The sequence below is a fragment of the Oncorhynchus mykiss genome, chromosome 15 (genome assembly GCF_013265735.2).
Source record: "Oncorhynchus mykiss isolate Arlee chromosome 15, USDA_OmykA_1.1, whole genome shotgun sequence".
Taxonomy (NCBI): domain Eukaryota; kingdom Metazoa; phylum Chordata; class Actinopteri; order Salmoniformes; family Salmonidae; genus Oncorhynchus; species Oncorhynchus mykiss.
The window spans coordinates 51,244,392-51,268,784 of record NC_048579.1 but is presented as its reverse complement, the minus strand read 5'-3'; the positions used below and the strand labels follow the sequence as shown (position 1 = coordinate 51,268,784).

The following is a 24,393-nucleotide window of genomic DNA, read 5'->3' as shown; positions in this document are numbered from 1 at the left end:
TCTACACCTGCATTGCTTGTTGTTTGGGGTTTTAGGCTGGGTTTCTGTACAGCACTTAGAGATATCAGCTGATGTAAGGAGGGCTTTATAAATACATTTGATTGATTCATTTGTGAGCAGTGTGTGAGTGAGCTACAGTAACTGTGTATGGTGTGTGTGCATGTGAGCTGTTTGTGTAAGCTGTTTCTGTAACGTGTGTGTGTGTGTGTGTGTGTGTGTGTGTGTGTGTGTACATGTGTGCAACCTGGACTCAGGGGTAGGTGTAACATAGTAAATGGAAATCTGTCAGAACCAAATTAGTGAGATATGTTCCATTTGGTATGGTATGTATTCATTTGTGGTGACCATATCCATTTATTATGATATGTTGTGAATTACAATTCGTATGATATGTTACAAATTATAATTTGTGTGATATGTCACCAATTGCATTTCGTTCAATATGTTACGAATTTGCACTACGTATTGTTGGATTCAGTGAAAAACTTTGAACATTGAGATACTAAAGACAATGATAGATCAGAAGCGGGGTATATAAAGGAGTGGAAGAGACTGGTTTTTACGTCAGAAGTTAATGGTTCTCTGTAGAAAGACAGAGTGGCTGTGGAATGTGCTGGGTGGACGGGAGAGAGTCACCAGAGTGCGATGGGTGATACGGGTGGAGAGCTTTGGATTAAACATCAAGGGGGTTGAGGTCAGGTCACCTTAAGGGAGACAGAACGGTTTATCACTTCGTCTTCCTGTGGAACCATAAGATGTAAGGGTTGGAGAGAAGGAGGAGTGCCTAAAGTGGAGTATTTGTACTAGTGATGGTGGACATATGTTTTTATCTGAATACAGCTGCGTCGACCCTTTGGGAAGAATTAAACTTGCTTAAGCTTCTCCAGTGTCCATGAGTTATTTACTCTGAAAAATGAGAACCTAACAGCCTGATATGTTACAATTTCCATTTTTTTGTGGCTAATGTTAGCGTTAGCAAATATCAATTTGTGTGATATGTTACGAATTACAATTAGTTGTGGCTAACATTAGCTAGGTGGCTAACGTTAGCTAGGCTAGGGGTTAAGGTTAGGGTTAGGAGTTAGGTTAAAGGCTTAAGTTTAGGGTTTGGGTAAGAGTTAGCTAACATGCTAAGTAGTTGCATTAGCTAGAAAGTAGTTGCAAAGTTGCTAAAGTTGTCCGTGATGAGATTTGAAAACACAACCTTTGGCTTGCTAGATGTTTCGTGTTGTACGACCACCCATCCACCCCGACCAACTCCTGTCCTGTTTGCCTAAGTAACCTTCTGTCTTATGTAACCATACCAAACGTAACATATCACACTAATTTGAATGTCCCGGACTTTCCTATACCATTTTACATCTAGTCTATGAGATCAGCCTGGTGTGAGTATGTGTGGTTCTATGTATGAGCTGTGCTATGTTCCTGCGTTTCTGTGTTGTGTGTGTGTGTGTGCTGTTCCAGGACATACCATGTCGTTGAAGACACCGGGCCTCATGAGGTTAGTCATCCGTGCCACCTGGTACACGTCCACAGAGCCCTGCTGCTCCAGCTGCTGTGCCAGAGTGGTGAGGGCACAGAACAGCCCCGCCATCGAGCCACCCAGCCTGGCACAGACACAGACAGGGGAAACGATGCTATGAACCAATTATGGAAACAACACCCAAGTCTTTGTCTCAAACACAGAATGAGCCAACAACTCTTGAAACAAAAAAACACTGTTATATGGTGAATCAGTGAAATCAGTTCCCATCAGTGAGATAACACACTCTTCAAATAAGATTCCTCGCACCCTACCAGCCCTCAGCTGACCTCCCAACCCCCAGCTGACCTCCCAACCCCAGAAAACACAGAGGGAACAGAGAAGACTTGAGGAACAGAGGAGAGAAGTAACTCACCGGTCATGCACGACTATGGTTCCTTCTCTCCGTCTGCTGTCCTCTGTGATAATGTTGAGCAGCTGGAAGGTGCTGCTGACGGGGCTGTCTGGGTTGGGCCAGCAGGGGGACATGTACTGACGCACCTCCAGGACATAGTTATCCTGGGGAAAGAAAGAGAGAGAGAGGAGTGTGGGAAGAGTCTGGGTGTGTGTGTGTGTAGTTCTCATTTGTGTGTGGTCCTCATTTGTGTTTATGTGTCTGGTTTGATCTCTGTGTGTGGTTTGATCTCTCCCTGCTAGCACATTTGGTTCATTGGAAGTTGTGGGAACGTATGTTTTTGGTTTCACATTGGTTGTGGGAACAAAGCCATACACTTCCTGACTGGTATAATTGAACGTTTTTTAAACGTTCTGAGAACAGAAGTTTAAAAAAACGGGAATGTTTATTTTTATTTTTTAGTTTGCAGCAAGGGAGGTTCTGAGAGTGTTTTACTCTGGTTCCTTGGAAGTTTTATTAGCCCTCTGAGAAAATAAATTATAGGGAATGATTCTGAATGTTTCAATAAGACTTTTAATAATACTGCTAGATTATTTGGGGTTCGAAACATGTTTGAACTCCAAGCACAGATAGAACACATGGAAATTAATGTCCTTAGGCAGTAGCCCTTTCCTGCAGTCAAATGACTAAATCACCTTCTAGTGGCCTAATGGGTGGAACGTTAAAAAAACTAAGAAAATTCGGTTTCTATGTGAAACGGTTTTGTTATATTTTAGTCCTTTGATGTATATAAAGTGAAATATTGAGATTCAAACTCAAAGTTGGATACTTTTCAACTCTTTATCTGGCATGGTACAGGTGTCTCCTCTTTTAAAGCCCATGACCATGTACGTAAGGTGTATACTTTTGTTTCAAAGCACTCATTAAGATCAGATGTGGACAATTACTGGGCGCGGCCAACACACCTCAACACACTAAACAAGATAGAGGATACAAAGAGTTTGTTGATGCTGAGAATGGAATGTTTATGTTTTTAAATAACATTGCTAGAAAGTTCTCTCGACATGACAAACGTTTTCTTGTGTTTTTAAATGGAAAGTTTTCTTCAAGTTCTTGGAACAATTTGAGAACCTGACTTTAAAGAAAACCATGAGGAAACCTTTAGGAAACATTATGCTGAAGTACTGAAATTCCCACAGAAGAACTTGTTTCTTAACGTTCTCTCAACTAGCTGAGAACATTCCCAAAGCCAAACTAGTTGGAGAACGTTACTCGAACATTTCCAAAATTCTAATTAAATGTAACCATGTTTGAACTTTTAGGAAATATTCTGTTAAAGTAATGAAATACAGAGAAAATATATATTTTTTGTCAAGTTCCTTAAATGTGCCGAGAATGTTCCAAAGACAGGCAACTATCCTGCACCATTCCCAGAAAGTTGTGGAAAGGTTGTATGCAAAATAACCATAGGTCAACCATGCTCCCACCAAGCTATAAGAAACATATGGTTCTCAGAACGTTATGTGCTAGCTGGGCTGTTTGTGTGTGGTTGAATGTGTGTGTGTGTGTATGCGTGTGCGAGCTTGCATCTTGCACGTGTGAGTGTGTGGGGTTGGATCTTACCTGTGTGGCCTCCAGTAAGAAGTCGTGGACCACCAGTCTCTCCTCGTTGGCCAGACACATGTGGTCCTCTCCAGTGAACGACACTATGAAACCCTCACAGCTGATTGGCTGATCCTTACTGGGCCAGTAAACACAAGACTCCTCCCCCTCACTCTGATAGGACACAATGGAGACAGCGTTATAGGTGTGATACTGTTGACGTGTGTGTGTGTGTGTGTGTGTTTGTGTGGAGTGCTACCTGCTTACCTGTGCTGTGTGTGTGTCAGGCAGGGAGATGATGAGCTGTGAGTTGTGGTCCCAGACCATTCTCCAGAAGTCCGAGACAGTGGAGGGGAGAGGAGACTGGGTCAGGATAAACTCCCTGCTCTTGTGGTAACCCTGGAACACAGCACAGACACAGTCAAAATAAACAACATACATATATATGACTTTGCTTCGACGTGGTTTATCAGTGTACAAGACATTAGGAACACCTTCCTACTATTGGGTTGCACCCCTTTTGCCCTCAGAACAGCCACAATTCACCGGGGCCTGGACTCTACAAGGTGTAGAAGCATTCCACAGGGACAGTTGTGTCAATTTGGCTGGATGTACAATACTTTGGGTGGGGGACCATTCTTGATACACACAGGAAACTGTTGAGCGTGAAAAACCCAGCAGCGTTGCAGTTCTTGAAACACTCAAACCAGTGCACTTGGCCACCTACTACCATACCCCATTCAAAGGCACGGAAATCTTTTGTCTGGCCCATTCACCCTCTGAATGGCACACATACACAATCCACGTCTCAACTGTCTCAAGGCTTAAAATCCTTTGTTAACCTGTCTCCTCCCCTTCATCTACACTGATTGAAGTGAATTTAACAGGTGACATCAATAAGGGATCATCGCTTTCAGCTGGATTCACCTTGTCAGGCTATGTCATGGAAAAAGCAGTTCCTAATGTTTTGTACACTCGGTGTATGTAGTGTTTATGAAGACCATGTGAATGCTCTTTAAAGCATTTATAAGGGGTCCTTATCAAATGGACAACCTTGCTCTTACCATGATATAGGAAGCGTTGATGTAGTCTGAAGATTCTCCTTCCACTGGACATGACAGACACACTCTGGATCTCTCCACTGCAGCACACACAGAAACACACAACCCAATCTATTATTTTCAAGTGGTCCTTGAGTATTGCTTGAATTTAAATGTTCTGGTGTTTCTCAGATAAAGTATTCCATTTGTTTATTACTCTGAATCGAAATGTTCTTTTGCCTATTCCTCTTCTCAGCTGAGGTAAGACATAGATGAAGGAGAACCTTTTCCTGGTATTGACTGAATGGCTGTCTCTTACCAACTGCATGTATATCGTGTTGTGTGTGATTGGCTACTTCAACTCACCCGGCATGAGAGAGGAGGTCCTGTTTTTGTCAGCGTTTCCTTCTCTCAGGGCAGCGGCGTAGTCAGCCTGTCTGGCTCTGCGCTGACTCACCAGCTATACCACGACAGTAGTAAACATTACCAACACAGTACCATCACTCCTGCTCAATGGCTTTCACCAATCAAGTCACGCCAGATCAGTGATTACTTCAATGTGTTTGAGCAGGTCCCAAGTCAGGGCCCAGAAAGTAGCACACTAGGTTGTAGGGTTTCACTCTGTGTGTGTGTGTGTGTGTGTTCTGACCTTAAACTGTCTCTCCATGCGGGTCCTCCCGGAGGGCCCAGTGGTCAGCAGGTCCGTGACGTAGGAGTGGACCAGGTCAGAGGTCACCAGAGTGTCCCTGCTGATGATGGCCTCCACCAGGGCATCGTGGATAAACACATACTGCTCCTGAGGACCAGAGAGACATAACACAGAGAGAGACGTCTCACTCACATCACCTCCACCAGGGCATCGTGGATAAACACATACTGCTCCTGAGGACCAGAGAGACATAACACAGAGAGAGACCTCTCACTCACATCACCTACAGCTGGGCTGGATAATGACTTGATTAGTTGAATCGGCTGTGTAGTGCTCGTGCAAAAACATAAATGTGCACCCCTTGGGTTCCCCGGGACCGAGTTTGGGAAACGCTGCTCCTGTAAGTGTGTGCATTACCTCCGTCTGTACCAGGTAGTTCCTCTGTGTTCTGACGTGTTTGAGGAAGCCCAGTATGTTGACCGTTCCCTGGTCCTGGATCTGTTGCAGCATACTGTCCAGCACGATGTAGGTCCCTGTCCTCCCCACACCAGCACTACACACACAGAACATACTTGTGAGAGAGTTCCACACAACACAATGCTTCCCTTTACAGAAATGAATACTTGGATATTCACCTTCTGCACAAAGCCATTGGATCTGCATACTGTTATTCAACCCTTTCTCAAGCAATATTTTTGCCAAGTCTTTCCCCCTGGTTGCTATTACCCCCCCCCCCCACCTTCCCACACACACCCAGCCCACCTGCAGTGTACAAGGACAGGGCCCATGTCCTGAGTCCTGGCCTGGGACGAGGCCCGTACGAAGGAGATGACAGGCAGGGTGTATTCAGGCACGCCCATGTCAGGCCACTGGGTGTAGTGGTACTGGACCACCGTCCTCTCAGCACAGCGTCCCCTCTGGGAAGCCTGTAGGTACAACACACAGCAGGCAGGGTCAAACAGACTAGAAGCTCTGTGCACTGCAGTGCATCTTCTTCAAGATGTGTGTGTGTGTCCAGGAAGGTACCTTTTGTGAGGTGTCTCTGACGGTAAAGGTTCTCCGGGTATAGTAGGCCAGGGTCTTGGTGTCTTTTAGGGTCACCAGGAAATAACCGTACTCCTCCTGGTTCTCCATTGGCCAGTATTGGTCACACTTCCTCTGACATCACAGAGGGAGAGAGCCTCAGTCACACAATGGTCAAAACAGTCATATAAAAGTCAGATAAAAACTTCACAAACAGAGTTATGTTCCATTTTCCTTCCCTCTTGAACCAATGTTTTCTGTTCAAACTGTATAAAAATAAGACACATCAACACAGTGCCCCAGCCTGCAGTCTATCTGTGTGACTAACTGACCCGGCCCTTCTCCAACAGGTTGGTGATCATGACGATGACTCCAACATTCTCCTGCCACACCATCCTCCAGAAGTCCTCTGTTCCAGACTTCAGGGGTCCCTGGGCTGCGATGTAGGCCCTTGTACGCTCAAAACCCTGACAGGAACACACACAGATCAATCAATCAACCAATCATCCAGTCAATCTTCCATACTACCCCTAGTCTGTATTTCTAATACCAGTCCTCTTTACATAGCGTACGTACACGTTCACTAGTTGATATAGATATGAATGATAAGGAGAGGAGCTACTTACATCAACAAAGTTAGCATTGATGTAGTCTCCACCTTCTCCCTCTTCCAGCAGTTTGACTCTGCTGTGGTCATCTAGAACAACAAAGAGGGTTAATGCATAGTGTGTATGTGTATGTCTGTGTGTGTCAGTGTGTGTCAGTGTGTGTGTGTGTGTGTGTGTGTGTGTGTGTGTGTGTATTTTTAGTTAGTGTGTGTGACGTACAGGCCATGATGTTGATGTATCGGTTCTTGTTCTTGTTGTCTGGGTGGTTGGAGCTGTCAGTAGTGATGCCCATCTCCACCGTGCATGACTGCACCTCCTGTCAGAGAAACACACACAGGCACTCAGTCACACAACCCTGAACAATGAATGACCAATACACACACACACACACACACACACACACACACACACACACACACACACACACACACACACACACACACACACACACACACACACACACACACACACACACACACACACACACACACACACACACAGCCATTACGAACCAACACACACAACCTGGCTGGTGCCCAACACGCAAGTCCAATTGTCAAATGGAAGGTAGCATGCAAGAACACACCAAACAATAAAGCACTAAATTACATGACAGCAGACAGTACAGCTACTCAGAGATGTGATCCATGCAACAAAGAAAACACTATCAGTCAATTCCAATGATAAGATAAAGAGAAAAGGTCTTCCTGATTCTGAGGTCAAAGGTCAAAGAATCAGGAAGTCCTGATGAATCAGGATAACATCTTTGATACTGTGTGCATATCTAATCTAACACAAAGGGAGTCTTACCTCATAACACTCTGTCACAATCTAATGGGGGGTGGGGGGGAGTAGGGGGAGTAGGGGGTGAGAATGGGAGGTGGAAGGGTGGTGGGGAGGAGGGGGTGAGAATGCAGAAAGCACAGCGATGAGGGGTTGGGCGACACACAGTGACCAGTCAGTGCAGATACAGAGACATGAGGAACAGCTCTCTGTGTATGTATTTGTCTGGAGGTAGTGGGCATGCCTATTGACAGGGTCACCTACTGATGCACCCTGTTTTGCAAACTGTACGCCATGTTGACACCAAACATTCCAGTGGAACGTTGTCTCGGAATGGGTGGTGTGAACATGGCATCCATTAAAATGTCTAAAAGTTTTTTTTCCAAACTCTGTGTCTCTATAGCTATGTACAGGGTGTATTAGAGTACGGTTACCTACAGAGGCAGTGTAATGTAGTCCCTCACACCCAAACATACAGTACACCCTCAACATGCTAACCCACAACCACAACAGTTACACTGAGACAGATAGGGACATCTAATACACATAGTAACATCTACAGACAAAAACGAAAATGTTGCTCTAACCAATTTACAAACGTTTCTGTTTCAGACAGCAGTGCCACCTTTCACAGGATGCCTCACTTACCAGTAGTGTTGAGTTAGGTTATACTCTGAACAAACATACACTTTTATTGATTAGAAAGGAATAGCTTTAGGAAGCAGTGAGGGTCAAATCTTAACCATGACTACCACACTGTGCCTGGGTGATGTTAATACTGCTGGGGAGCATTAAGAGCGGTATATATCCTACATACAGTAGTATCAGGCTGATGTCTCTCTCACCTCAAACTCCTTGGAGAAGGTGTTGGTCTGGTGGAGCTCTGCCACGTGCTTCACAAACTGCTTCACTGACAGTGCCTCGTGCTCTTCTGGAAACACAGACAGGAATGAATGAATGGACGATGTGTGTGGTGTGTGTGTGTGTGTGTGTGTGTGTGTGTGTGTGTGTGTGTGTGTGTGTGTGTGTGTGTGTGTGTGTGTGTGTGTGTGTGTGTGTGTGTGTGTGTGTGTGTGTGTGTGTGCGATGGTAACCTGTGGCGGGCAGCAGAGGTGAAGACAAAGCAGAGATGACTTTGGGTGAGGCGGTGTCTTCGGTGAAGAAGTCAACCGTCTGGAAGCAGTTTCTGTTAAACAAACGTTGCAAATAGAAATATAATGAATAAAGCTGACACGACTCCCACTTCTACAGGGCAGACAATCATACCTGCTCTACACAATATATTTCTATCTGAACACACACTGTAAAGCATTTGCTGTAAAATGTACAGTAACTTGCTGGCAGAAATTAGCCAGTAAGTTACTGTCATTTATTTTAGAGTACAGCTACTGTAATACATTTAACAGTAATTCATTTTACAGTACAAAAAATATGACTGTAATCTAATTACAGTATATTGTAATTACCCATGCAGTGACATATTACCCAGAATTCTTTGCAAGTTTTCCTTTTTACATTTAGGTAATTTAGCGGGTGCTCTTGTTCTTAGCAACTTACAGTCAGTGTATTCAACCAAGGTTGATAAACAATTCTCAGTCATAGCAAGTAAAAAGCTTCTCCATTACTTGCAATTACAACAAGATTTCTTATGATATATCTCTGGATAGTGCCAATACAATACTGAGATATTTACAGTAACTTGATGACAGAGCAATGAAACACAGTACAACACAGTACAACAGACTATTAAACTATTACAAAACTACAGTATTTTACTGTAATTACAAGGGATGAGAGCAAGCAGGTTGGCTGTAGGCATTTGCATATGAATTAATACTAGTTGTTTCACATCACTTTCATTTCTAGAGGCCTAATCAAAGGCTTCCAAACTTGCCGTGATTACAGGGCAAAACAAATCAAATTGATATGAGTACATATTCAGCCATTGAAAGATCTGCTTCTACTCCGATCTGTTCCCTATAGATACACTGAACAAACATATAAACACAAGTGTTGGTCCAATGTTTCATGAACTGAAATAAAAGATCCCAGACATTTTTCATATGCACAAAAAAATATTTATCTCAAAATGTGTTTATATTCCTGTTAGTGAGCATTTCTCCTTTGCCAAGATAATCCATCCACCTGACAGGTGTGGCATATCAAGAAGCTGATTAAACAGCATGATCATTACACAGTTGCATCTTGTGCTGGGGACAATAAAAAGCCATTCTAAAATGTGCAGTTTCGTCACACAACACAATGCCACAGATGTCTCAAGTTTTGAGGGCGACTGCAGGAATGCCCACCAGAGCTGTTACCAGAGAATCAAATGTTAATTTTTCTACCATAAATCGCCTCCAACGTTATGGAATTCTACAGTACTTCCAACCCACCTCACAACAGCAGACCACGTGAATGGCGTCATGTGGGCGAGGGTTTTTGCTGATAACAACAAGAAGAGGTGATGACTTAACAGCCACAGTTTGTCCCATGAATTAATCACAAAAATGTAGGATTAGCTGATGACTACGAAACAAACATTCTGGATAATATAGAGAATCTGGAACTATTCATTGATCAGCATTTTGATGTGCTCAAAAAAGAAACGGATGCATCGATGCGAACAGGAAGAAAGCCGTTGTCTAAAATTCCAAACTTAACATTGGAGGGGGACGTTTGTATATCTATGTCTCCAGAAGATAGAGCAATGCTTACAAGCATGAGAGAGCAGCTAAAAAAATGGATATATTGCCTACTGGGGGAGGTTGAGGCCTTTAAAACCAGAATGGATTACAGTAATAAAATGGAAAAAAATATGAGCGGAAAATAAGTCTGTGGACTCCCAGAAAGACACTGCAGAGAGGCTACGGGTAGAGATAATAAATTACATATTAATTACATGTTCTAAAGTGCAGAAGTATGATAAATAGTACTGTTATACTGGGAATAAAGGATGATGAAAACTATCAGTCTAGGAAGGAAAAAGTCAAGGTGTTCATGAAACGATCCCGGTGGAAACAATTGATTTTCAAAGGGCTCACCGTCTTGGTGGCAGAGTAGATGGACGGCCCCGTCCGATCGTAGCTATGCTAACCCACTACAGAAATGAAAGTCGCCTTGTTACAACAGGATAGGTAATTGAAAACCCCATTCTCTATTAATGAACAAGTTCTTCGTGAAATAGTGGAGAGATTATGTACCCTGCACCCCAAGTTCAGAAGACTCCGAGCAGAGAAGCAGAATGTTCGTCTAGTGGTCGATAAATGATATGTAAGTAATCAACTGTTCAAGGACTTGATGATTACAACGTGGCTGTGAGTGATAGCTACCTCCTATTGAAGTAGTCCCCGATACATATTTGCACCGCATTACACAGTACAAATATGGATTCCTAGTTTTTTTTTCACATTTGTTTTTTGTTTGTTGCATGAGCGACTTCTTTTGTTTTTATTCATGCATTATGGAACCGTGGACCATGTGGACTTAAAATAAGGTTGGATTTATGGTAATGCAGAATGGGTATGATGAACTTACACTCTTTCTATTTAGGCAAAATGGAGTTTTGGACTATATGGACGTAATATCAGATTTTGACGACGATGGGTAAGGCTGACCTCTTTTTATGATAAAAAAAAGTATTTCATTTGAAGATTGATCATTAGAAATACTAAGGTAGTTTTTTGTTTGTTTAATATGATATGTCCTAATTGTAGAGGTCGGGTATATTATGACTTCAAATATGTTATAACGTGCGGCCCTTGTTTCGCCGATGTGAATCGGAATGATCCGCTTTTAACATAAAACTTAATGAATAAGAATAGATGTGTTATAGGGCTAGGATAAAGGATTATATCATTTAAAAACCCGCATAGGTTCTCTATTGGAATAGGCCTAATAATTGGCAATACCCCTTTACATTAAAACAATTATTCTCAATATAAAACATGTGAAGGATGATTATTCTTCCGATACACACCGGCAAATGGATGGATTAGGTATTGTCAACAGGGTTGTTGTCTCTAGTGTGTGTGTTGGCTGGTTAACACTCTAGGGGGTGTGGGATGCTACCGTCCCACCTGGCCAACATCCAGTGAAATTACAGAACGCCAAATTCAAAACCAGAAATAATCATTATAAAAATTCATGAAAAATACAAGTATTATACATCGGTTTAAAGATGAACTTCTTGTTAATCCAACCACGATGTCAGATTTGAAAAATACTTTACGGCGAAAGCAAACCATGTGATTATCTGAGAACAGCGCCCAGCAGACAAATGACAAACAGTAACCAGCCAAGTAGACAAGTAACAAAAATCAGAAATAGCGATAAAATGAATCACTTACCTTTGATGATCTTCATATGGCTGCACTCCGAAGACTCCATGTTACACAATAAATGTTTGTTTTGTTCGATAATGTCCCTCTATGTCCAAAAACCTACGTTTTGTTGGTGTGTTTTGTTCAGTAATCCATTGGAACAAAGCGCGGTCACAGCAGACAGACGAAAAATGAAAAAAGCACCATAAAAGTTTGTAGAAACATGTCAAACGATGTTTATAATCAATCCTCAGGTTGTTTTTGTCATAAATAATCGATCATATTTCAACCGGACAATAACTTCTTCAATAGAAAAGGAGAAACAAGAAAGGCGCGCTCCCGGTCACACTCATGTCTGGAAATGTCCACTGTCCTCTCATTGAAAGTGCTGTTTCTCTCTAATTTTTCAGAGTAAAAGCCTGAAACAATGCCTAAAGACTGGCCACATATAGTGGAAGCCATAGAGATCGTGAACTAGGTCATAAGTCTTTGTATGGTGGATAGGCTTTCAATGGAAAAACAGACATTTCAAAATAATAGCACTTCCTGGATGGATTTTCCTCCTGCCTCCTGATTTTCCTCCTCGCCTGTCATATCAGTTCTGTTATACTCACAGACATTATTTTAACCGTTTTGGAAACTTTAGAGTGTTTTCTATCCAAATCTACTATATGCATATCCTAGCTTCTGGGCCTGAGTAGCAGGCAGTTTACTTTGGGCATGCTTTTACTCCACAATTCTGAATGCTGCTGAATGCTGGAGGTTTTAGTGGGTGGAATATTAGGACAATTGGAGGTTTATGAAGTTGCAGCTACAGTATATTTAACCGTGCAAATTATTATGGTACAGCTATATGGACATAATCATCATGATGCTTTTTAATGGTACATTCACAAACATTGGTTGTGGTAAGTATAATTGAAACTTGGGTATCATTATGGAAAGTGGGGAAATAAGTGTAGCAAGTTATAATTGTAATGGCTTAGCAGATAATAAAAAATATACATTTTTACATGGCTATAAGAGAGAATATAATATCTACTGTTTACAGGAAACTCATTCTATAAATATAGATGAGGTTGGGTGGAAAAAGGACTGGGAGGGAGAAATTATTGTCATGGTCAAAGAAACTCAAAAGGGGTGATTACATTAATTCATACAAATGTTGATCCGATTGTGCAGACAGATCTGCAAGGAAGATGGATTATTTTAAATATTCTATTGGACCAAAAACATATCTGGCTAATTAATCTGTATGGGCCAAATAATGATCCATATTTAAAAATATATATATAAACGTCCCTTTTTCAGGATCATGTCTTTCAAAGATAATTAGTAAAAATCCACAGATCGTCATTGTAAAGTGTTTAAACACTGTTTCCCATGCTTGTTCAATGACCCATAAACAATGAATGAACATGCACCTGTGGAACGAGTTGAGACACTAACAGCTTACAGACGGGAGGCAATTAAGGTCACAGTTATGAAAACGTAGGACACTAAAGAGGCCTTTCTACTGACTCTGAAAAACACCAAAAGAAAGATGCCCAGGGTCCCTGCTCATCTGCGTGAATGTGCTTTAGGCATGCTACAAGGAGGCATGAGGACTGCAGATGTGGCCAGGCAATAAATTGCAAAGTCCGTACTGTGAGACGCCTAAGACAGCGCTACAGGGAGACAGGACGGACAGCTGATCATCCTCGCAGTGGCAGACCACGTGGAACAACACCTGCACAGGATCAGTACATCTGAAAATCACACCTGCGGGACAGGTACAGGATGGCAACAACAACTTCCTAAGTTACACCAGGAATGCACAATCCCTCCATCAGTGCTCAGACTGTCCGCATTAGGCTGAGAGAGGCTGGACTGAGAGCTTGTAGGTCTGTTGTAAGTCAGGTCCTCACCAGACATCACCGGCACAAACCCACCGTCGCTAGATAGGACTGGCAAGTCCATGAGGAGGAGATGCACTGCAGTACTTAATGCAGCTGGTGGCCACAACAGATACTGATTGTTACTTTTGATTTTGACCCCCACTTTGTTCAGGGACACATGATTCCATTTCTGTCAGTCACATGTCTGTGGAACTTGTTCAGTTTATTTCCCAGTTTTTGATTCTTGTTGTGTTCATACAAATATTTACACATGTTAAGTTTGCTGAAAATAAACGCAGTTGACAGTGTGAGGATGTTTATTTATTTGCTGAGTTTATATAATCTAGTGAGTTCACAAGCAACGAAATAAACTATTATTATGGTGGGAGATTATAATATGGTTTTACGTACCTCAATGGATCGTAAAGGAAATCATTCTACGAACTATTACCCTCAAGCACTTAAGGAGATCACAAAGATCATGAATACTTTAGAACTAGTGGATATATGGAGGTTGCAAAACCCTGACCTAGTGAGATATACATGGAGGAGGCTTAATCAAGCTAGCCGTCTTGATTACTTCCTAGTCTCGTTCTTATTGGCATCAAAAGTATTAATAGGAGACCGAATGCGATCGGGCCACCATCTAATTGGCCTCCATATAACTCTTACAGAATTTCCACGTGGACGGGGATATTGGAAATTTAATCAAAGCCTATTGGATGACAATTTGTTAACTAAGACAAAACAATTAATAATTTACTTTTTTGTACAACATACAGTGCCTTGCGAAAGTATTTGGCCCCCTTGAACTTTGCGACTTTTTGCCACATTTCAGGCTTCAAACATAAAGATATAAAACTGTATTTTTTTGTGAAGAATCAACAACAAGTGGGACACAATCATGAAGTGGAACAACATTTATTGGATATTTCAAACTTTTTTAACAAATCAAAAACTGAAAAATTGGGCGTGCAAAATTATTCAGCCCCCTTAAGTTAATACTTTGTAGCGCCACCTTTTGCTGCGATTACAGCTGTAAGTCGCTTGGGGTATGTCTATCAGTTTTGCACATCGAGAGACTGAATTTTTTTCTCATTCCTCCTTGCAAAACAGCTCGAGCTCAGTGAGGTTGGATGGAGAGCATTTGTGAACAGCAGTTTTCAGTTCTTTCCACAGATTCTCGATTGGATTCAGGTCTGGACTTTGACTTGGCCATTCTAACACCTGGATATGTTTATTTTTGAACCATTCCATTGTAGATTTTGCTTTATGTTTTGGATCATTGTCTTGTTGGAAGACAAATCTCCGTCCCAGTCTCAGGTCTTTTGCAGACTCCATCAGGTTTTCTTCCAGAATGGTCCTGTATTTGGCTCCATCCATCTTCCCATCAATTTTAACCATCTTCCCTGTCCCTGCTGAAGAAAAGCAGGCCCAAACCATGATGCTGCCACCACCATGTTTGACAGTGGGGATGGTGTGTTCAGCTGTGTTGCTTTTACGCCAAACATAACGTTTTGCATTGTTGCCAAAAAGTTCAATTTTGGTTTCATCTGACCAGAGCACCTTCTTCCACATGTTTGGTGTGTCTCCCAGGTGGCTTGTGGCAAACTTTAAACAACACTTTTTATGGATATCTTTAAGAAATGGCTTTCTTCTTGCCACTCTTCCATAAAGGCCAGATTTGTGCAATATACGACTGATTGTTGTCCTATGGACAGAGTCTCCCACCTCAGCTGTAGATCTCTGCAGTTCATCCAGAGTGATCATGGGCCTCTTGGCTGCATCTCTGATCAGTCTTCTCCTTGTATGAGCTAAAAGTTTAGAGGGACGGCCAGGTCTTGGTAGATTTGCAGTGGTCTGATACTCCTTCCATTTCAATATTATCGCTTGCACAGTGCTCCTTGGGATGTTTAAAGCTTGGGAAATATTTTTGTATCCAAATCCGGCTTTAAACTTCTTCACAACAGTATCTCGGACCTGCCCGGTGTGTTCCTTGTTCTTCATGATGCTCTCTGCGCTTTTAACGGACCTCTGAGACTATCACAGTGCAGGTGCATTTATACGGAGACTTGATTACACACAGGTGGATTGTATTTATCATCATTAGTCATTTAGGTCAACATTGGATCGTTCAGAGATCCTCACTGAACTTCTGGAGAGAGTTTGCTGCACTGAAAGTAAAGGGGCTGAATAATTTTGCACGCCCAATTTTTCAGTTTTTGATTTGTTAAAAAAGTTTGAAATATCCAATAAATGTCGTTCCACTTCATGATTGTGTCCCACTTGTTGTTGATTCTTCACAAAACAATACAGTTTTATATCTTTATGTTTGAAGCCTGAAATGTGGCAAAAGGTCGCAAAGTTCAAGGAGGCTGAATACTTTCGCAAGGCACTGTAGGTACAGCAGATCCCCTTATTGTATGGGACACTTTTAAATGTACTTTTAGAGGCCATTCAATACAATACTCATCATTAAAACAAAAGCGGTTTAGGTCAAAAGAGATTAGACTAATAAAGGAAATAGAGGAAGTAGATGGTAACAGCGCAGGTAGATGGTAATGGAAACTGTACGATAGAGGCACAAATTAGGTTAGAGGAAAAACAAATAGAAATGGAGGTACTTATTCAAGAACGATTAAGTGTAATGTAATACAAAAATAAAGCGAATTGGATGGAAAATGCTGAAAAATACACATAATATTTCTTGAATCTTCAGCACAGAAATTCTACCAAAAAGATTTGACAGAAACTCGTTACACATGATGGAGTAATCCATGATTCAACAAATTATATTTTCAAAGGGGAAGCAAAATATTTTAAGCATGTTTTCTTTCCAGTCTCCTCCATTTCCACTGAAATATGTTAACTGTAAGGATTTATTTTAATAATAATAATAATGTATAATTAACAAATTTACAGAAAGACTGGTGTGAAGGCCAACTTACCAAAGAGGAACTTTTTGAGGCAATAAAATCTTTTCAGTCTGGAAAAACATCAGGGCTTGACGGTATACCAGTAGAGGTATATCAGACCTTATTTGATGTACTCCAAGATCCATTACTAGCATGTTTCAATTACTCTTATACAAGTGGTAAACTTTCAGTGACTCAACAAGAAGGTCTGATTTCATTACTACTAAAACAGGGCCCAGGTGGTAAGTATAAAGATCCAGTCCATTTAAAAACTGGAGGCCTCTAACACTTCAATGGTGTGATGTGAAAATCCCGGCGAAATGCATAGCATTTAGAATAAAAAAGGTTATACCAGATAATGTTCATCCTGAAAAGACAGGTTTTTTACCTGGACAATATATTGGAGATAATATACGACAATTACTTGAAACAATTGAACATTATGAAACATTGAAGATACCAGGTCTGGTCTTCATAGCAGATTTTGAAAAGGCTTTTGATAAAGTATGATTATTATTTATATATAAATGCCTGGAATACTTTAATTTTGGTGAATCTCTTATACAATGGGTTTAAGTTATGTACAGCAACCCCAGATGTAAAATAGTAAACAATGGTTACTTCTCAGAAAGTATTGAGCTTTTAAGAGGAGTAAAACAAGGCTGTCCGTTGTCTCCATACCTGTTTATTATGGCCATTGAAATGCTAGCTATTAAAATTAGATCCAACAAGAACATCAAGGGGTTAGAAATCCAGGGGATAAAAACAAAAGTGTCAATGTATGCTGATGACTCTTATTTTTTTTCTTAAATCCGCAATCTGGATCCCTGCTCAGTCTCATTGAAGAACTTGATGACTTTTCCAGCCTCTGGATTAAAACCTAATTATGACAATTGTACCATATTATGTATTGGACGTTTACACTACCTGGTAGTTTACCAATAATATGGGCGGATGGCGAAGTAGAAATACTTGGTATTCACATCTCAAAATATAAATGATCTTACCACAATTAATTTAATAGAAAGTTAGCAAAAATAGATAAGATTCTGCAACCATGGAGAGGTAAATAGTTGTCTATTTATGGAATAATCACATTGATTAACTATTTTGGTCCTATCACAGTTTACTTACTCTTGGCATTGCCTCCTCCAGATCATTCGTTTTTAAATCATATGAGCAAAAATTATTTCATTTTTATTTGGAATGCTAAACCAGACTAAATGAAATGTGCCTATTTATATAATGAATGAGTTTAGGGGCTAAAATTATTAAATATTAAAGCTTTAAACCTCTCACTAAAAGCTTCACTCATACATAAGTTATACTTAAATCCAAAATGGTTCTCCAGTAGATTATTAAGAAAAGCTCATCCTTTGTTCTAAAATGGCTTTTTTTGCATTCATACAGATTACAATTTCTAATTTTTGACTAATTGAAAATGAAATTATCGCCCTTAAACAAACCATACAAAACTGGTTACAATTTCAGTTTTATCCTCCAGAAAATAGGACAAATATTACAACAAATGTTATTGTTAAACTCAAATATATTGATTAATAAAAAACATTCTTTATGGAAAAAATGATAAATTGTATTATATTTATGAATGATCTTATGAATAGAAAAGGAGTTATGTCACATGCAGTTATCGAAAGTATTTGGGAATATCTGCTCAATCCAAATTTACAACCAACTGATTGCAGCACTACCAAAAAAATGGAGGCAAGTGGAAAAGGGAGAAGGTAGGTGTCACGTCCTGACTTTAGAGCTTTTCATGTCTCTATTTTGGTTCGGTCAGGGTGTGATTTGCGTTCCTTTTTCTATGTTTTTGTATTTCTTTGTTTTGGCCAGGTATGGTTCTCAGTCAGGGACAGCTGACTATCGTTGTCTCTGATTGGGAACCATACTTAGGTAGCTTTTTCCTGCAGGGTTTTTGTGGGTAGTTATTTTCTGTTTTGTGTTTCTGCACCTGACAGGACTGTTTCGGTTTTCGTTCATTCTCTTTGTTATTTTGTTATTTAGTGTTCAGTTGAAATAAGAGTATGAACACTTACCATGCTGCGCTTTGGTCCTCACATTCTTCAACAGACGATCGTTACAGAATGAACACTTACCACGCTGCGCTTCGGTCCACACCTTCTTCAACAGACGATCGTTACAGTAGGGAATTTGTTTGCCTGCCATATATTAAAAATAACAATTGACTGAAAGAAACTGGCATAAATAGAAAAATATACCAGTTTCATCTGAGGACAAAAATGTTGACAGCTGCGCCGTACAGGTTGCAAAATAAATGGGAGGAGATTTTTGATGTACCAATTCCATGGCACATGGTTTATGACTCAACACTTTTCAGTTTAAATTATTATATACAATTCTTGCCACCAACAGAATGCTATATATATATATATATATATATATATATATATATATATATATATATATATATATATATATATACATATACATATATATATATATATATATATACACATACATGTATGTATGTATGTATGTATATGGGGCATTCAACAATCTCAAGTTTGTAGACTTTGTTGCGAAGAGACAGAATCAATAGATCATTTATTCTGGTATTGCCCCTATGTAGCTTGTTTCTGGTCACAGGATCAGGAGTGGTTAAAAAAAATCACAAAATGCACTTAAAATTAACCTCACAAATACTGTTGGGCGATCTGGAAAAATATATAATACTCGTAGGAAAGGTTTTCATCTTGAGATCACAAATATACGATTAGAAAGATTCAAACATTTTGTGAAACATCACAGTGCAATTGAAAACATATATGGCACATGGAAACCTAACAAGGGCGGTCTATGGTGATATAGGTGGGATGGTCTGAGAGTGGCTGAGGGTTGGTCTATGGTGATATAGGTGGAATGGGCTGAGAGTGGCTGAGGGTTGGTCTATGGTGATATAGGTGGGATGGGCTGAGAGTGGCTGAGGGTTGGTCTATGGTGATATAGGTGGGATGGGCTGAGAGTGGCTGAGGGTTGGTCTATGGTGATATAGGTGGGATGGGCTGAGAGTGGCTGAGGGTTGGTCTATGGTGATATAGGTGGGATGGGCTGAGAGTGGCTGAGGGTTGGTCTATGGTGATATAGGTGGGATGGGCTGAGCGTGGCTGAGGGTTGGTCTATGGTGATATAGGTGGGATGGGCTGAGAGTGGCTGAGGGTTGGTCTATGGTGATATAGGTGGGATGGGCTGAGAGTGGCTGAGGGTTGGTCTATGGTGATATAGGTGGGATGGGCTGAGCGTGGCTGAGGGTTGGGATTAAAGAGTTTGTTTGGTAATGTATTGTTGTTATATATAGAAATATGTTAAATGTATATGTAGAAAAATATTTAATTAGAATTTCATTTTTTTTTTTACAGCTAAGATATTTGTCCTCCGAAGAGGGGGGGTGGTGGAGGGGTTAGGTAGGGGCAGGAATAAGCTATGGACAACGAACACAGTTGCATTTTATCAATGACAATTTAATTGCACAGATGCTGTGACGAGATCCTGAGGCCCATTGTCGTGCCATTCATCCGCCGCCATCACCTCACGTTTCAGCATGATAATGCATGACTCCATGTCACAAGGATCTGTACACGATTCTTGGAAGTTGAAAATGTCCCAGTTATTCCATGGCCTGCATAATCATCAGACATGTCACCCATTGAGCATGTTTGGGATGCTCTGGATCGCCATGTACGACAGCGTGTTCCAGTTTCCGCCAATATCCAGTAACTACGCACAGCCATGGGAGAAGGAGTCGGACAACATTCCACAGGCCACAATCAACAGCCTGATCAACTCCATGAGCCAGAGATTCTTCTCACACAATATTTCACCAGAATGCACCATAATTAATACTGTCAAATACATTCACAGTATTTTACTGTGCATTTCATAGGTTTTGAAATGATAGAAAGGTCTTACAGTGTGCTGTAAAACAAATGCACCGTATTTTACTGTGGATTGTACAGTAATCTACTGTATTCCGTTTATACAGTAAGTTACTGATAAAATTACAAAACTGATAACAGTGCAGTGTGCTAATCGTACCTCCAGTAGATGAGGATGCCCACCAGGACCAGGAGACAGATAATGGTGAGGGTGGATACCACAGCCAGAGGGACCACTGTCCTCTTCTCCCTCTCAGCAACACTTCCCACCATTTCTACCCTTGACTCATGGCTGCTGTTACTGATCTCTGGGGGGGAGGAAGAATCGGTTACTATTTACAGACTTGTATGCACACGCACACACCCTGAATTTAAAGAAACATCCTTTATTTCAATCAGTAGGAAATCTGTTACCACATCATTGAGTACAAATACCATAATCATAATTCCTCTCATATGCAAGGAAATCTCATATTACTCTCCAAATAACACCACCTAACCCGCCACCATGATTGGAGATTCCTGAGTGTATGTTACCTTTCCTCAGCTCTTCCACAGCCCTGCTGTCTGGGAGAACAGGGACACGTAGATCTTCACGTGGGATGCTCTGGATCGACATGTACGACAGCGTGTTCCAGTTTACAATATCCAGTAACTACGACCAGCGCTGGGCAGCTCCACTAGGACCTCTCCACCTCTATCTCCAGACCCACTAGCCTCCCCCAGCACCACAGAACCCTGAGGATTGGCCCCTGCTCTGTCCACCTCGGACACACCACTACCAGTCTCACTCTCAACGTAGAAGATGGAAGAAAGACGCCCTAAGTCACCACTGCTCTCTTCCTGTGTCTCTCCCTCTGTTGTGTCCATGGCTGAGGCCAGTGTGAGTGAACTGTCTCAAGGGAAAGTGTTGCCCCTCTCGGCCAGCCCTGACCTAGGGTGACCCCGTCCCCGTAGAGGTCAGAGCCTGACCCACTGATGTCTGTCTGTCCAACCTGAGAGGCCACAGCCTGTCTGTCTGACCTGGAGTCCTCTTCAGCGGGGCAGACAGAGGGGGAGAGGGTTGTGTCTTTTTCGGAGGGGGTGACAGACAGGTAGAGGGTTGGTGTCTCTTCTGAATGGCTGAGAGAAGGGTACAAGGTGGTGTAGCCCCCTTGGAAGGGTGTGAGAGAATCCTCTTCAGAGTGGGAGACAGAGGGGTATGGGGCTGGGAAGTTGGGAGGTTCTGTGGGCTGCTGTACCCAAGTCCCCCTCTGAAAGCTGGTACCGACTGGAACAGAGAGGCCGGTCTGGTCAGACTGAGTGTGAAAATAAGCACTAAACTGAATACTTAACAACACACCAGACCACCAGTGAGGAGCATAAGAACCACAGAGTCTGAGTGGTTATACAAAGCAGCCACCAGAGGGCAGACTGGAGTCAGGGAGGAGCAGCCAGCTCACACACAGCAAGGCGGGTAAAGAGTCCCAGAAGAAGACATAAGATGTGAATCTTTATGATTCAAGGGGAAGGAAGACAGACTGGCAGAGGAATACCCACCACCGCTGGGTACCGGTAGGAGACATGGATCTCTGAAGTACCAGTGTGAACCAGTATGAAGCGCCGGGCAGCCAAAGGATGAGAGAGAAGTTGAAAAGGGCAGATCACTATAGACACAAAGAGCCGGACTGTTACAGCACATCACCAGCGTAACCACCACCAGCCAGCAGAGCGCCAGTCCCTTCACCACCATCATTATCACCATCGTAGTTCTAAGCGGCAATATCACCCTTATCGACAGCACAGCAGCAGAGAGGTACAGATCACACAGCCATCATACAACCATCAAACAACCGCTATACAACCATCATTCATCCATAAAACAACCACCACACAACCAAACAATGTAAGAGTGCACTATACAGTGCCACGCTTTGGCAACAGGAGGAGAGGCAAAGGCATAAAGGTAATGTGTAATATGTTTCTTACCGGTGAATATGGGCTGGGTGGTGAGCTGTAAGACCTTGACGAGGCCTGAGGTAGTGGAGGTGCCGTAGGCCGGTGAGATGGAGTTGCTGGGACTTGAAGTCCTGGGTCTGATCCAGGGCACAGAGGTTACAGAAACCGGGGTCTGTTGAATAGGGGTGGCCCTTGTCACTGTGCTAACTCTGTTATCAGACCGCCTGGAGGTCAAAACCAAGCCCCTGTCCTCTCCTTTCATTGTGACTTTAGGTCTGGCAGTAACAGGACTGAGAACTCTATAATCCAGTGTTTTGTTCAGTGTTGTTTTAGATGGCGTAGTCGTGAACTCTAAGGCAGTGGTGTTGACAACGTCCTCGTAGTAAACATCAGTGACCACCATGCCCCCCGCCGGAGGGGTGTACATATCGCTCTCTGGGGGTAGCAGGCCGATACCGGAAACGTCAGGTTTCTGGGCAGCGGAACCACGGTTTTGGTTCCGGATCTGCTGAGGCGACCACGACAATGAGGCCTCCTCTGTGATTTGCCGGCGGACAGGAGGCGGGCTGGTCGTCCGGGAGACGGGAATCAGAAAGCCCGGCTGGTCGGTCACCATGGTGACCCAGGTGGCGCTCTTGCCGTTGGAGGCGGCGCTGGTGAAGGGGCGGTGCGGAGGGATACGCTGCTTCTTCTTGTCCTTCCTGGTCGGGTCCTTCTTGGGCTTGTCCATCCTGGACTGGTTCACAGGGTCCTGGTCGATCCGGTTCTGGTCATCTCTGGTCCCTGGTGGTACAGGCACAGAGCTCACTTGGGAGGCAGCAGTGGTGGAGGGCTGGTCAGGGAAAATCTGCTGGCGATCCTCTCTGGTTCTGCTCTCTTCTACTGGGTTCTGGTCTACTTGTCCCAATATATCCACTGGTTCCAATATATCCTCAGGTTCTGTATTGCCTAGATCAGACTCAATCTCTGGAGAAAAGAGAATGGGTATATATATATATATATATAAGACAACTGTTATCATGATGAGTACAACTATTTTGATAACTTCCGTACTTACTTTCAAGTCCGTTAACCTAAGCTCTTTACTCTCTCATATGAATCTCAGTGGAATAGGCTAACGATGGACACAGATTCAACTTTTTCCTGGACTAAAAATCATTTTTAGAATCTGATCTCTCATGACAGCCTGAACACTAAAATGTTTGGTTGTGGGTGCTGAGATTATAGCTGGTCTCACCCGGGTCCTCCTGAGGCATGTCCACTATAATCTGGTCACTCCAGCGTCCCGTCAGGCCATTGGTGCAGACAGCTACCACCTGGACCACATAGCTGCTGTTGGACAGGAGACCGGGGATGATGGCCCCCTGAGAGAGGGTGAGTGATCAGTAACATGTCAGTCAACTCATCAATGCATCAGCCAATCGCACTCATCAATAAGTCAGCCAATCACTGTAGCGACAGTCAGTTGCTTGTCTCAGCTTTCTTTCACCCTATTTAACAGATGAGATTGATTTCTGATTAACATGCAATGCTATCGATTTGTGTGAGAAGGCACATCAGGTCAGGTGAATACAAACCATCGCACACACAACAAAAACAATCACAGCTGTATTGATATTGTATAGTGTACACCTCTGGCCAGATGGATTACAGGTATTTTTGGGGTTATCACTATGGCAACAGTCTCCAGGAACAACACACTATTTACATCTTACAGTCATTCAGAAAATAATCATAAGAGAACAAGCGAGAGAGAGCGAGAGAACGAGTGAAGGAGAGAGACAGAGAGAGTGAGAGAGATGATCCACAGACAGACAAGTAGTGTCCCTTCAAGCACTGACAGGT

General features: G+C 42.3%; 1 protein-coding gene across 2 annotated transcripts in view; it reads right to left on the bottom strand.

The window, feature by feature from the left end:
• The window catches only part of LOC110490740 (receptor-type tyrosine-protein phosphatase zeta), a 56,630-nt gene that overhangs the window by 4,752 nt on the left and 27,485 nt on the right, over window positions 1-24,393 (bottom strand). Inside the window, exons 11-29 of one of the 2 annotated variants that reach the window (XM_036944562.1) lie at window positions 23,786-23,912; window positions 22,579-23,514; window positions 20,771-20,918; window positions 8,677-8,768; window positions 8,428-8,513; window positions 7,610-7,630; window positions 7,019-7,115; window positions 6,818-6,888; window positions 6,524-6,658; window positions 6,195-6,326; window positions 5,931-6,094; window positions 5,586-5,721; window positions 5,169-5,315; window positions 4,886-4,979; window positions 4,544-4,620; window positions 3,747-3,878; window positions 3,501-3,653; window positions 1,899-2,041; window positions 1,472-1,607 (exon numbers count right to left, since the gene is read on the bottom strand). In XM_036944562.1, coding sequence (XP_036800457.1) covers window positions 1,472-1,607; window positions 1,899-2,041; window positions 3,501-3,653; window positions 3,747-3,878; window positions 4,544-4,620; window positions 4,886-4,979; window positions 5,169-5,315; window positions 5,586-5,721; window positions 5,931-6,094; window positions 6,195-6,326; window positions 6,524-6,658; window positions 6,818-6,888; window positions 7,019-7,115; window positions 7,610-7,630; window positions 8,428-8,513; window positions 8,677-8,768; window positions 20,771-20,918; window positions 22,579-23,514; window positions 23,786-23,912 — 3,027 coding nt within the window. The remainder of the gene's footprint in view (window positions 1-1,471; window positions 1,608-1,898; window positions 2,042-3,500; window positions 3,654-3,746; window positions 3,879-4,543; window positions 4,621-4,885; window positions 4,980-5,168; window positions 5,316-5,585; window positions 5,722-5,930; window positions 6,095-6,194; window positions 6,327-6,523; window positions 6,659-6,817; window positions 6,889-7,018; window positions 7,116-7,609; window positions 7,631-8,427; window positions 8,514-8,676; window positions 8,769-20,770; window positions 20,919-22,578; window positions 23,515-23,785; window positions 23,913-24,393) is intronic. The other variant, XM_036944563.1, reaches the window with a different exon arrangement.